Source organism: Heloderma suspectum, chromosome 7 (genome assembly GCF_057233095.1).
Source record: "Heloderma suspectum isolate Gila_16-S chromosome 7, 16-S_ref, whole genome shotgun sequence".
Taxonomy (NCBI): Eukaryota; Metazoa; Chordata; class Lepidosauria; order Squamata; family Helodermatidae; genus Heloderma; species Heloderma suspectum.
Window position 1 is genome coordinate 102,729,958 of NC_139464.1, and position 13,039 is coordinate 102,742,996.

Genomic DNA, 13,039 nt, shown 5'->3' on the forward strand with positions numbered 1-13,039 from the left:
TGTTCTCCTTGACCGCTCAGCAGCTTTTGATACTGTTGACCACGGTATCCTCCTGGACCGCCTGGAGGGGTTGGGCATTGGAGACACCGTATTGCAGTGGTTCCGGTCCTTCCTCTCTGGCAGGTACCAGAGGGTAGCACTGGGAGAGGAGGTTTTGGACCCGTGGCCACTCACTTGTGGGGTGCCACAGGGTTCCATCCTCTCCCCGATGCTATTTAACATCTATGTGAAGCCGCTGGGGGCTATCATCAGGAGGTTTGGGGTGCGGTGTCATCAATATGCAGATGACACGCAGCTCTACCTCTTGTTCAAATCTTCACTAAGGTTGGCCATAGAATCCCTGTCCAAATGTCTGGAGACAGTGAGTGGCTGGATGGGGAGGAATAAGCTGAAGCTGAACCCTGACAAGACCAAGGTACTTTTGGTGGGAGACAAGAGGAGGCTTGGGGATATTGACCTGGTGTTGAATGGGGTACGGCTACCCTTGAAAGACCAGGTCCGCAGCCTGGGGGTCATTTTGGACTCTCAGCTGTCCATGGAGGCTCAGGTGTCAGCTGTGAGCCGGACAGCGCTGTATCAACTCCATCTGATACGGCAGCTGTGCCCCTTCCTTCCCGACCATCTGCTCCCATCGGTAGTACATGCCCTGGTCTCCTCTCGTTTAGACTACTGTAATGAGCTCTATGTGGGGTTACCCTTGAAGACGGTTCGGAAGCTGCAGCTGGTACAGAACGTGGCGGCTCGCCTGATTAAAGGCAGCCGCCGGTGAGATCACATCACTCCAGTGCTGAAGGAGTTGCACTGGTTACCAGTTGTTTTCCGGGCCAAATTCAAGGTGTTGGTTTTGACCTTTAAAACCCTATATGGTTCCGGCCCAGCCTATCTTAAGGAGCGCCTCCAGCAACACCAGACAGGCCGCTTAACAAGATCAGCCTCAGATGGCCTTCTCTCTGTCCCATCAGCCAGGACAGCTAGACTGGTGGCGATGAGGGAGAGGGCCTTTTCTGTGGTGGCCCCCACTCTGTGGAACTCCCTCCCTAAGGAACTCCGCCATGCCCCCTCTTTAATGAGCTTCCGTCATGCATTAAAAATGTGGTTGTTCAGGCAGGCATTTGGGGTGGGTTAGGGTATTTTAGAAAATGTTTTTACTGTAGCATTTTATTGTTTTAAACTGCTTTATTATACGCTGTACATTGCCCAGAGTGGCTGGGTGACCAGCCAGATGGGCGATTAATTAATTTAATAATAAATAAATAAGATGGGTGGGAGTTTTAAAAAAAGGAGATTCTCTAGGCACAATTACAAACAATTCCAACAAGAAGAAAAGGTGGAAGACAACAGAAGAAGCCAATGTCGCTTCACAAAAAGCTTAGAGATGACCTGAAAACAAAAAAGGACACATATAGGAAGTGGAAAGAAGGCCAAGTAACAAAGGAAGAGTACAGGCAGGTAGCACATAATTGCAGGTATGGCGTCAGGAAGACTAAAGCTGAGAACAAGCTGAGGTTAGCGAGGGATGCTAAAAACAACAAAAAGGCTTTCTTCAGCTATGTGCATAGTAAAAGGCAGAGGAAAGAAATGGTGATTCAGCTATTAAATCAGGATGGCAAAATGATAACAGATGACAAGGAAAAGGCAGAGGTGCTCAATTCCTACTTTGGCTCAGCCTTCTCCCAAAAGAAGGTCTATGACCCCCCTGGCAAAGATGAAGTGCAGGCTGAAGGGGCAGGATTGCAGCTTGAGATCAATAGGCATATGGTCAAGGAACACCTAATTACTTTGAATGAGTTCAAATCTCCAGGGCCAGATGAACTGCATCCTAGAGTAATAAAGGAACTGGCAGAAGAACTCTCAGAACCGCTGTCTATTCTCTTTGAGAAATCATGGAGGACGGGTGAAGTGCCAGATGACTGGAGGAGGGCTAATGTGATCCCTATCTTCCAAAAGGGTAAAAAGGAGGAACCTGGGAACTACAGACCAGTCAGTCTGACATCAATCCCTGGGAAAATTCTGGAGCAGATGAAAAAGCAATCCATCTGTAAGCACCTTGAAAACAATGCAGTGATTATTCGAAGCCAACATGGTTTTGTCAAGAACAAATCCTGCCAGATGAATCTGATCTCAATTTTTGATTAAGTAACCTCACTTGTGGACCGTGGGAATGCTGTAGACATAATATACCTCGACTTTAGCAAAGCTTTCGACAAAGTGCCCCATGATGAGCAAACTGATGAGCAAACTAGCTCAAAGTGGGCTAGATGAAACAACGATCCAGTGGATCCACTGTTGGCTACAGAATTGGACTCAAAGAGTGCTTATCAATGGGACCTTCTCAAACTTGGGAGAGGTAACGAGTGGGGTACCGCAGGGCTCAGTCCTGGGCCCAGTGCTCTTCCACATTTGTATTAATGACTTGGAGGAGGAGGTGCAGGGAATGCTGATCAAATTTGCAGATGACACAAAATTGGTCGGGATAGCTCATACTTTGGAAGACAGAAACAAATTTCAAAGTGATCTTGATAGACTGGAGCGCTGGGCAGAAAACAACAGAATGACATTTAACAGGGATAAATGCCAGGTTCTGCACCTAGGAAAAAGAAACCAAAGGCACAGTTACAAGATGGGGGATAGTGGCTCAACAACACTACAAGCGAGAAGTATCTTGGAACTGTTCTCGATCACAAGCTGAAGATGAGCCAACAATGTGATGTGGCTGCAAAAAAGGCAACTGCTATTTTGGGCAGGCATTAATAGAAGCATAGCTTCCAAGTCCCGGGAAGTACTAGTTCTCCTCTACTCAGCACTGGTTAGGCCTCATCTGGAGTACTGTGTCCAGTTCTGGGCACCATACTTTAAGAAGGATGCAGACAAACTGGAGAGGGTTCAGAGGAGGGCAACAAAGATGATCAGGGGACTGGAAACAAAGCCCTATGAGGAGAGACTGAAAGAACAGGGCATGTTTAGCCTTGAGAAGAGAAAACTGGGGGGAGATATGAGAACGCTCTTCAAGTCCTTGAAAGGTTGTAGGGATGTACGAAAATTCCGCCACGGATCTTGGGGAGGCCGAATGCCAGCGCATTCGGCCCCCCGAAATCCGTGGCAGAACGGCCCGCCGCCCCCCTCCCCCCCCCCCGGGACGAGACTTACCTTGGGCGGATCTTCCTGGCGGTGGTGGTTCAGAGGCGGCAGCCGGTCTTCCGACCGGCTGCCACCACCGCCATTTCCAGGTTAAAAAACAAAACAAAACAAAACAACGTGATAGGCTACGTAAAGATTTAGTTTGCCTTCTAGGAAATTGGTGGTTTTGTGACTGGCCATATCCACTATGGGAGCCATTTTGTGAATGGCTAAACTGCTCCCATGGCAGCCATCTTTAGAAGTCTCTCAAAATTCCAAATGTGCCTCACTCATAAAGGTGTGTGTGGGTGTGGGTGGGGTGGAATATGATAATATGTTACCACATACGTGCAGGAGAGGGGTCATGTGCTCCCATTGTCCGCTATGGATAGAGTCCCCAAATTGATCCTCAAGTAAACATTATGGGATCTCTAGAAAAATCAAATTATCTGCGTACATCACTGGTGCTCTGCTATGAATGATGTCCTGTTCTCAGACAGTCCTACTTCAGTGGCTGGAATTAATCCACACACATATGAGAATGCCTGCAGACTGACTCCTATTGACACCACTGTTTGCTTCCCGAAATCAAAAGGAAAGGAAGAAAACCCGCTCAACTGGCTTCAATTTTGGGAAGCAAATGGTGATGGGGGGGGTTAATCCTCCCCTCCTAGTGTGCAATGATCCCAATCCGAATCAGGGGACAGGCTTACACTAAAGAAAAGGCTAACCCTCAACTACATGCTACATGATTAGCGTAACTTGTAGTTTGGCTCTTACTGGCATCCACAATGAGGCTGTCTAGGGCAAAATGAAGGAAAACTTTTTGCAGTACAGCCAAGTAAAGGGGTGATGGGGAAGCAAGGACAATGGGAGACAGATGGGATGGGGGGACCCAGGAACATGGATCTCCTTATTAAACTGATGCCCTCAGCCAGCCCAGAGAGGTGGGCTAGATTAAAACGAATACAAACTAGCTATTAAATAACTTAAAAATAGAAGGTCCTGCTAATAACCCTGCAGTCTTTATCAAGCAGGCTTTTCCCTGTGTTTATGGGCTGTAATATAGCCAGTGTTTCATGCCTCCTTCACATAATCTTAGTTTGACATAGCAAGTAATACATAGCAAGTGGAACGCTCCCTGGCAACAGCCAGTTCGGTCCAGTAGACAAAGTAATGCAAATAACATTGACTGGGTTCAAACACAACAACCCACATTCAAGGCTGAGTATGGGTTATCACCGAACCATGGGTTATGTTGTGTGAACCCAGCCTCACTAACAAAGCACTGTTTGTTTTGACCACAACCAACTCACAGTTCATAACCCAACAGCAAACTATGGGTTCCCTTTGTGGGTTGTTCACACAACACAACAACCCACAGGTTCAACAATAACCCACACTCAACTCATAATCAACCTTGAGTGTGGGTTGTCATGTTGTGTGAACCCAGCCATTGACCTGGTTCACACAATCAAAATAAGCCACAGTAGCTTATTTAAATCACAGTGCATGTTGGCCATGTGCAGGTGCATGATTTCCATAATCACCACTCGGGTGTGTCTTGTTATACTTTTTGAACCCAGCCAGCAAGGGTTGTTAGAAGGGGAACCAACCCTCTAATAACCCATGGGCTGTTGTAGAGGTATTGGAGGGTTGTTTTCCCCTCCAACGAGCTGGGTCCAGATGACACAACAAGCCACCTCCAGCTTCATGGAAATCATGCCTGGTACGCACCACAGTTTAAATAAGCCACCATGGCTTATTCTGATCATGTGAACTGGCCCACTGTGCTAAACTAGCTATTACAAGGACATACAGTGCTTCTCATAATGTATAGTTTCTCCCTTAGCTACAATGTGAATTGTATCCAACATTAATTAACTGTGTAACTTTCATTGATTAAGTTATGTCACTTCTTGTTTTACAAAAATAAAGGAAATTTAAAACTTTCAAGATATCAGCTGCCTTAGGGCCATTTTTCTTTTGTTTTCATTTGAACAAGTAATTTGTCTTAAAATACTTTGCCCTTTATATTTCACTTCCTAAGTATGAAGGACAGGGGTAGAGAAATGGCCTGAGAATAGTAAAAGATGTACATTTTTCTCAGAGATATGCAGAGCCTTAGGACAAATTCCACCATGAAATCCATTTTCAGAAATTCTGAAGAAAAGCCATCTGCCTTTTGGATTTCAGCTGGTTTCATTAGCACTGCGATTAACAATTGCAGGGAATGGATATCTTTGCAGGCACATGCTTCATTTACACTGGATCATGGATTTTGGCACTATAAACACTAGAGCACTTCTTAGAGGAATATGCAGTAGATCCAGTAAAAGGGAATGTGTGTGTTGATCAATATGCCCCATTCTGGAATATTGTCCTGTTTGTGGGCTTCCTAGAGACATCAGGTTAGCCACTGTGGGAAACAAGACATGAGCTAAATGAGCATTGTTGTGATCCAGCCAGATTCTTAACATAAGGCTAGATTTTTGCCTTGAATTCTGTTTTAGCCAGAATTCAGTGGCAAAAGTGACATTTTGTTAATGGTGGAAAACTTAGCAGCCAGGATGAGATACCTGAATTCTGAAAGACATTTAAGAAGCTTCACAAAATGCTGATCTCTTTTGCTTTCTCTCTCTCACGCACACACACCAGATCCTTCTGATGGTACAGAAAAAAATGTATCTTTTGTCCTTTTCTGGGGGCTTTTCTTCATATTAAAATATAATGTGGAAAGCAGAGACTCGGTCATTTGAATTCCCTTGTCTTCATTATGTTTGTAATACAAGAAACTGCATCCCTTGTCCATTCAGGGAGCAAAATTAGCATCTAACTGTAGCTCAACTAGAGTACTGTAGTAGGGCAAGAGAACACAGGTGTGACCCTATGAGTCACTGAACATCCTGGCTTTAGTTTTCAATCTGGAAATCGCATGAGAACACAGGCAGATCATTATCACTGTCTAGACCTCTTCTCACAGTCCAGTCCACACCTTCACTTCAACACGTCGAACAAGATGACAGCAGCTGGCCCCGCCCTCAACCTTCATGTGACTACTGCCCCTACCCCGCCCCCCTGGCAACCTCTATGCATTGGGTAAAGCTGTATGAAAGGTCTATACTTACAGAGGACCTGTATGCGTTCCCTATCACAAGTACGGACCCTATGCACATACAGTTGTAACTTTCTCATGTTCTGCCCAATGCATAGAGATCAGGTGGCATGGCCAGCAAATGCATGGAGCCCTGCTCACCTCCACATGCTGATTGAATCTGTGGACCAGAGCACAGGAAGCAGACACCTGTCTGCTTGTTTCCTGAAGTAGGATGAACTGTACCCATCTGCCTCTACCATTGAGCAGCTATGCCTACCTTGCTTGATTTCCCCTCTTCTCCATATGCTTGTCCAAGTATTTAAAATAAGGTACATGAACTCTGTGCTGCTTTTGTGCTAACTGTGATGGTAACAATCAGAAGATACTTGCATATCATCTTACTTTGAAGTTTAGCCTGGAAACCACCACATCTCCGTTTGGGGTAATAATAGGAACATTTTCACAGATAATTCCATGATCAACATCTATCACTCTTCCTACAAGTAAAAAAAAAACACACCACAACAACACATGTTAGTAGAGCACATACACATACACACACACATACACACACATTCACACACAGGCAGACAGAAAGTTGTCAGTCTTAGGAGGATATAGGTTCATTGTTGGATGTCTTGATTGTGAATTGCCTTCAGTAAAAATACTGCACTTGAGGAAATGCTACGCAATATGAAAAGATCAGTCTTTGTTTCTTAGTCTATGGCTGTGTCAATGTCAGTTATGCATCAAGCATAATAACTGCAAAGTGTTGCCTTATGTTAACTTTTTACTCTAAACTTTGGATACTCAGTTTAAATTAAAAATGTGTGATGTATATTCATAAGATTCACATGATACCATGTTAACCTCTCAATCCAGTTTCCCGAAGCAAGAAAAGAGGAAAGTCATTTTTGGAAATGCCATTTCTTTCAAGGTATTTGCCACTACTCCATATAATATTTGGCACTTCTATACACAGTGAAACTGGTTAGAGATACTGCCATAATGTATTATTGGCATTCTTTTCCATACATGTGAAAACCTACACTCAGTTCTGATATATCATCATTCACTGTGGAGCTATTCACACAACATGCTAACCCACACTCAGTGGTTGAGTGTGGGCTGTTTTGAACCATGTGTTGGGGTGTTGTCTGAATGAAGCACATTTTACACAGGGAAGGTTATCATGTTGTCTGAACACAGTCATGGTGGCTTGTTAACTATCCTGAACAATACAACAATGAACCATGGGTTCTCAAGGTGGCTTGTCTGACAAAATAAGCCACACTGTATGGTAAACAAGCCACCCTGGCTGCATTCACACAACACAGTAATCCATGGTTCAAAACAACTCACTCTCAACCACTGAATTTGGGTTAGCGTGTTGTGTGAACAGCCCCTGTATGTTCACATACACATTCCTGTTTCTTTCCAAGATCTATACTGGTAGAGTGCTAACCTTTAATTGAATATGTTCAAAGTTGGTCTAGATTATTATGAGGGAAGGAACATGGGAGGGATCAACTCAATCACTTCTTGATCAAGAAACTGTAAAGAAGCGAAGTCCAGATTCTAGGCATAATCTAGGAGCAGAGTTTTAATTGTACATTTGAGGAAGCACTTTCATTCACTTAAGAAAACATGCATTTCAAGGTCCCTCAAACATAACATTCAAACCCTGCTCATAGATATGCCTAGAATCTGCACTTGAGAGCTTCTTGGTCAACAAGTGATTGAGCTGATCCCTCCCACATTCAGGTCCATTTTCATTCAGGATGAAGAATTTGAGGAAAGGTTTTCATTTGCCCTCTGTGTCATTATGCTGTGCAGCAGCCCCCCCATTAAGGGTCCTTTACAAGCAGTTTGCAACTGCTCCATCTTAACAGACACTGTTAACGTCTAATGGAGGTTAGATGCACATGAAGTTTTACCACATGGCATTTACTTAAAAACCTATTGTAGCGTCTCCCAAAACACCTTGGGGGCTGGTCATCAATAGCCTCTGGCCAGAGCAAGCTGAGCATTAGAGCTCCTCCCTCTTCCTTCCCTCTTTTCCCAAGCAGTTCCTGGAGCACAGCAATCACCATGTGGCTGGAGAAGACATATTCCACAGGGTTACTTGCCATCATACAGTAAGCTCTTGAGGCCATTGTACAGTAGACGATCATGTAAACCTGCTTACACAGTCTCCTTCCCTCAGCATTTTAAAGTCTACACATACTCCTTGGCTTCACCTTCACAGGGAGTTAAAGATAATGAATGGTATTAGGGGTGCTTAAGCAGCATTAAAGCACACTGCACGGTTATGTCTTTTAAGCCCCAGCAGATGGAGCATGAACACCCCTTCCTGAGGGAACAGCCTTTAGCGGACATACAAAGCACACAGGGACATACAAAGCTCTCTTGTGGCATATTCGCTGGATGTGAGGGGCGCTGCCTTCCCAAATGCGGAAAGAGGGCTGTCACAGCCATTGCTTTCTGTGAATCTGGAGTTAAACATTATGCCAAAATCAGCCCCTAGCACCTTACTCAGTTTTTAGCATAATATTTATATATATATATAAAGCATATTCAGCTTGTGTTCAAATGTTTTGAATGAGTTTGCTACAAATTAGTAGAAACTGAACATATGGTTGTATCCAACGGTGGCCATCTGCCACAGGAACAAAAACTGCGGGCGGAATGGATTTCCTTTCCCCCTTGAAGCCCCTCCCCATGTCCCCATCTGCTCCAGAGGGTTGTGGGACCCTCCAGTATGGATATGGGTGGGACATGGAGGGCTGCAGGAGGAAGAGAGCAAAGGGAAATTCCACTGCATGAGAAGCAGCTACACTCATGCGACACTGGATTTTACCCATCGTCTTTTGAAAGAAATAAAAAGGCAGAGGACGTTTAAAAAACGTATATTGACCCACATATCTAACCTACATGCAGATACTCTTCTTCATAGCAAGAAGGTGCCACTAAATGAAATATATATATTTTATCGAAGACTTACACTGATCGAATTGAAAATAAAAAACAATTAAAACAATTATCCCCAACATAAATTAAACAATTTCTTCATTATAATGCCTGGCAGCCTTTCTCCAAGTATTACAAGGAGTTCTGAACTGCTTTTAAATCATGCAGATTGTGTAACTAAGGAACAACTAAAGCACCACCACCACATTAAAGTTGGACTTTGACAAATGTTTGTAGGGTGACTTTCCCTCACCCTTTATGCCACTGAAATTACAGCGTAATAAATACAATGGCGGGCTATACTACTGACTTATCAGTAATTTTCATTCATGAGTGTTGAAGGAAAAACACCAACATAGGGTAAAATAGTAACTTAAGATACAGTTAGAAGTATCTGAAGTACAGATTTCCCCCTTTATGCCACATAGAAAGGTGGCAATTTTCAAGCCATTGACACTGGAATAAGTTCTTCTAAAATCAATGTAACTGCTTCAAGACAACAGCAAAATAAATGGCCTGTGAATTCAAGTGTAAAACATTTGACAGCAAGTCTCCCTTTCCACTTCAATGAAGAGGCACAATCCATATGTGCTAAGGAATGCATGTGCAGTTTGAAGGCATTTTTAAAAATATTTTCAAATGGTTGCACATTTTAACTGTAAGCCTTGAGGGCGCCCTATTTTGGCTGAAAGACCTCATAATTTTATAATAATAATAATAATAATAGACATTACTCCATTCATGCAATTAGAAACTGCATGAATGGGGCTTTTTAAAGAGTAAACAACAGGTTCCCTCCCCGCCAAAAAACAGCAGGAAGGCAGGAAAGAAAGTGTGTATTGCAGCCTCCCTAAACCTGGTGCTCTCCAGATGTGTTGGATCACAACTCCCACTATCTCAGCCATCATGGACAATGGTAATGCTTGCTGGGGCTGATGAGAATTGAGGTCCAACACATCTGGAGGGTGCCAGGTAGGCAGTGATATAGTGGTACATTTTGAAAGGCAGGAACTCATAATGATCATCCCCATACCAAGGCCCCCAAGGAGACTCAAAAACTGCAGATAGATGCGTTGATCGATATCAACAAACCAGTTCTAGCAGTTCTCACCTCCATCAGGTGCAGGTATTTTGTAAAGTGAATGGGTCTTCACTGCCCATTCAAGACCAAGCCTCCACCCAAAATCCATTGCATTACAGCAGGGAACAATACACTGCTGCTGGGAAAATGCATTTTCTCCCAGCTACTGTGAGGATTGCAGCTAAACTCAGAGGGAACAGGGAATTCTGAGGGGGGCGCCAGATGATGACACTGGCCAATCAAAAGGTGCCAGGGCTGTGTCCCTGTGAGCCCTGGCCCCACTACACCACTGCAGGTAGGGGAAGGCTGGTGTAGTGAGAAAAGTGCATCTTTTCTCTTTACCAAGAAAAGGTAAAGAGTACATGCTAATATTTGTTGGAGAGAAGGCAGACACTGGGGATGGACATTTTGGGGATAAGATAGGAAATGACAGCGGAGATATAAAGTCCTTCATAGGGAAATGATTACCCTGCATCACAGAGAACCACAAAAATATCTAAAGAGAGGAACGCTGGGAAGCAAGGAGCAGCATATACTATGGGAACTAGCAGGCATGAGCCTAAAGGGGGAGATAGGGAGAGTTGAAGATTAATACTGGAATGTCACCATTAGCAGAAGAACTGCGGAAGATACATGTGCAATTCCTGGGCCTGTACCAATATGAGAATACAGTTGGAAAAGTGAAAGTCCACATGCTCTGCCACATTAAAAACAACACCTCCCTTCAAATAGAAAACAAGCAGGTCAGGGGGAAGGTGAAACTATAACTCTCTCCCTGACATGCTAGCATTCCATGGGAAGGGAGATCTTGATGGGGTGGAACATTCAGATATGCCGCCTCCCATCTGCAGTCTGAAATGGGACAGCTGCAGGAACTGTGTACCATGTGATACATCTGAACATGTAGATCGGCCCTCAGCATCTGACAGAAGACAATTTATAATAGGAAAGAGCTGGGCAAGGAATACACATAGCTGAGAGCGGAAGATAGCAGGACTTCTAATACAAGGCAATAGGGGTGGATTAAGTGTGTGAAGTGTGTCTTCGTTTATATAGCTGCCCCACTGTTTCAATTTACATTGCACACAGATGTGAGATGTTTAAAAGGAATGTTAACAAAAACTATTCCTTACCCTTGATTTCTAAGGGACCATTGATATGTCGTTCTGTTTTCTCCCTCTTCTTGTTGTTGCTTTCACATTCTTGAGAAACAGCTGCTCTCTTGTAAATGCCCCTCTTCACTTCATCAAAGACTGCAAACATGTTGTACACGCGAGCTGTGTAGCCTGCTAACTCTGTGACCTGAAAGACAACAAACAATTATGCAGATTAAGATACACACATGTGCACACACAACCACACCTGTGTAGATGAATGATTGGAACCACCGCTTATTTTATTCTACCAAAGGTTTGGTACGTATCACGTATTCTGTTCTTGGTGAGGAACAAAATGCTTTGGTGAAACCCCCAAATTCAGTCTTCATAAGTATTCAGATATTTCTTGCTATAGACAGGAACAGGACCATAAAGGTCAGCTTCTCAATTGCTCTACAGCAGCCTTCCTCAACCTGGTACCCTCCAGATATTTTGGACTACAACTCCCAGCATTCCTGGCCATTTGTCATGTGAGCTGGGGCTGATGGGTAATCAACTTCTGCCCACCCCTGCTGTCGGGCATGATGATATCACCTGCAGATAACTGGATTGCAGGACAGCAGAATTTTCAGCAGCAGTTTCTATTATTTTGGGAACTGGACAAGAAAGCAACATACAATTGAAAAACATGGAGGCTTGCAATCCAGCCAGTTTGCTGGCATATTTGCATTTAAGCTGACTTAATGCCATCCAATCCAATTGAATTAAGATGGACAAAAGTGATTTGTGGACCATGCTATATAGTTGAAATATACAGACATGTATGCAATGCATCTGCAGAAAACAGTGCTAATCTCCCAAAGGAATAAGGCTGCCATTGATGACCTCAAAGAAGAATAAGGACTCTCCTTCTCTCTTTCATTTTCCATGCCAACCTCGTAGAGACATGCAGTGTCATTCACTTGGGATCAACCAGTATCTGGTGACCGATACTGAAAGCAACTCGAGACCGAATGCATTTCTGCTGCTGGTCTGTCGCTTTCCTAGGGTAGCACTGCACTTATAAATATTATAAACCACTTATAAACTACCAACAAGTAGGAGCTCTCATTCACTTAAAAAGAGTGGGGTTTGATATCTGCCTACTTCCACAAAGATCAGTTTCAGGATATATTCCTTCCTCCCCTCAGTAAAACCTGTGTTTCAACTGTTATTTGAAAGAGGAAATTTGGTTGCAACTGGATCTAGTCTTTCGTGACCTCTTTCCTAAAGTGCCCTTAATCATTCATGTCTTTCATAAGATTAACACTCTTCATCTGAACATGTGTTTGTGCTCTCTCTCTCTCTCTCTCATTCTCTCTCTCTCTCTCTCACACACACACACACACACAACCAGGTCAAAAATAAGTGCATTCGCAAGCTTTTACCCACACATACCAAATTTCACAATAGAATCACTCAGTTGCATGATGGCCCCATTGAAAGATTATGCTGTGGAACCAGCTTGACTTTGGGGCGGTAGGAAAATGTTGAAAACAGGTATTTCCCTCGTCCCCTCCAACCCACAAGGTTGGCTCATTCAGTTTAGGCCATCAGTAGCTCCCCTAGTTCTTCTGAGATACTTCTCTTAAAGATGTGGCTGGAATTATTCCTGTGCCTGCACCATCAGCTCTAAAT

At 43.8% G+C, this 13,039-nt stretch overlaps 1 protein-coding gene across 1 annotated transcript in view; it reads right to left on the bottom strand.

Moving 5' to 3' along the window:
• Nucleotides 1-13,039, bottom strand: part of ABCD2 (ATP binding cassette subfamily D member 2) — a 50,647-nt gene that overhangs the window by 22,116 nt on the left and 15,492 nt on the right. Inside the window, exons 4-5 of the mRNA XM_084811007.1 lie at nt 11,399-11,567; nt 6,617-6,711 (exon numbers count right to left, since the gene is read on the bottom strand). Of these exons, the coding sequence (XP_084667133.1) occupies nt 6,617-6,711; nt 11,399-11,567 (264 nt within the window). The remainder of the gene's footprint in view (nt 1-6,616; nt 6,712-11,398; nt 11,568-13,039) is intronic.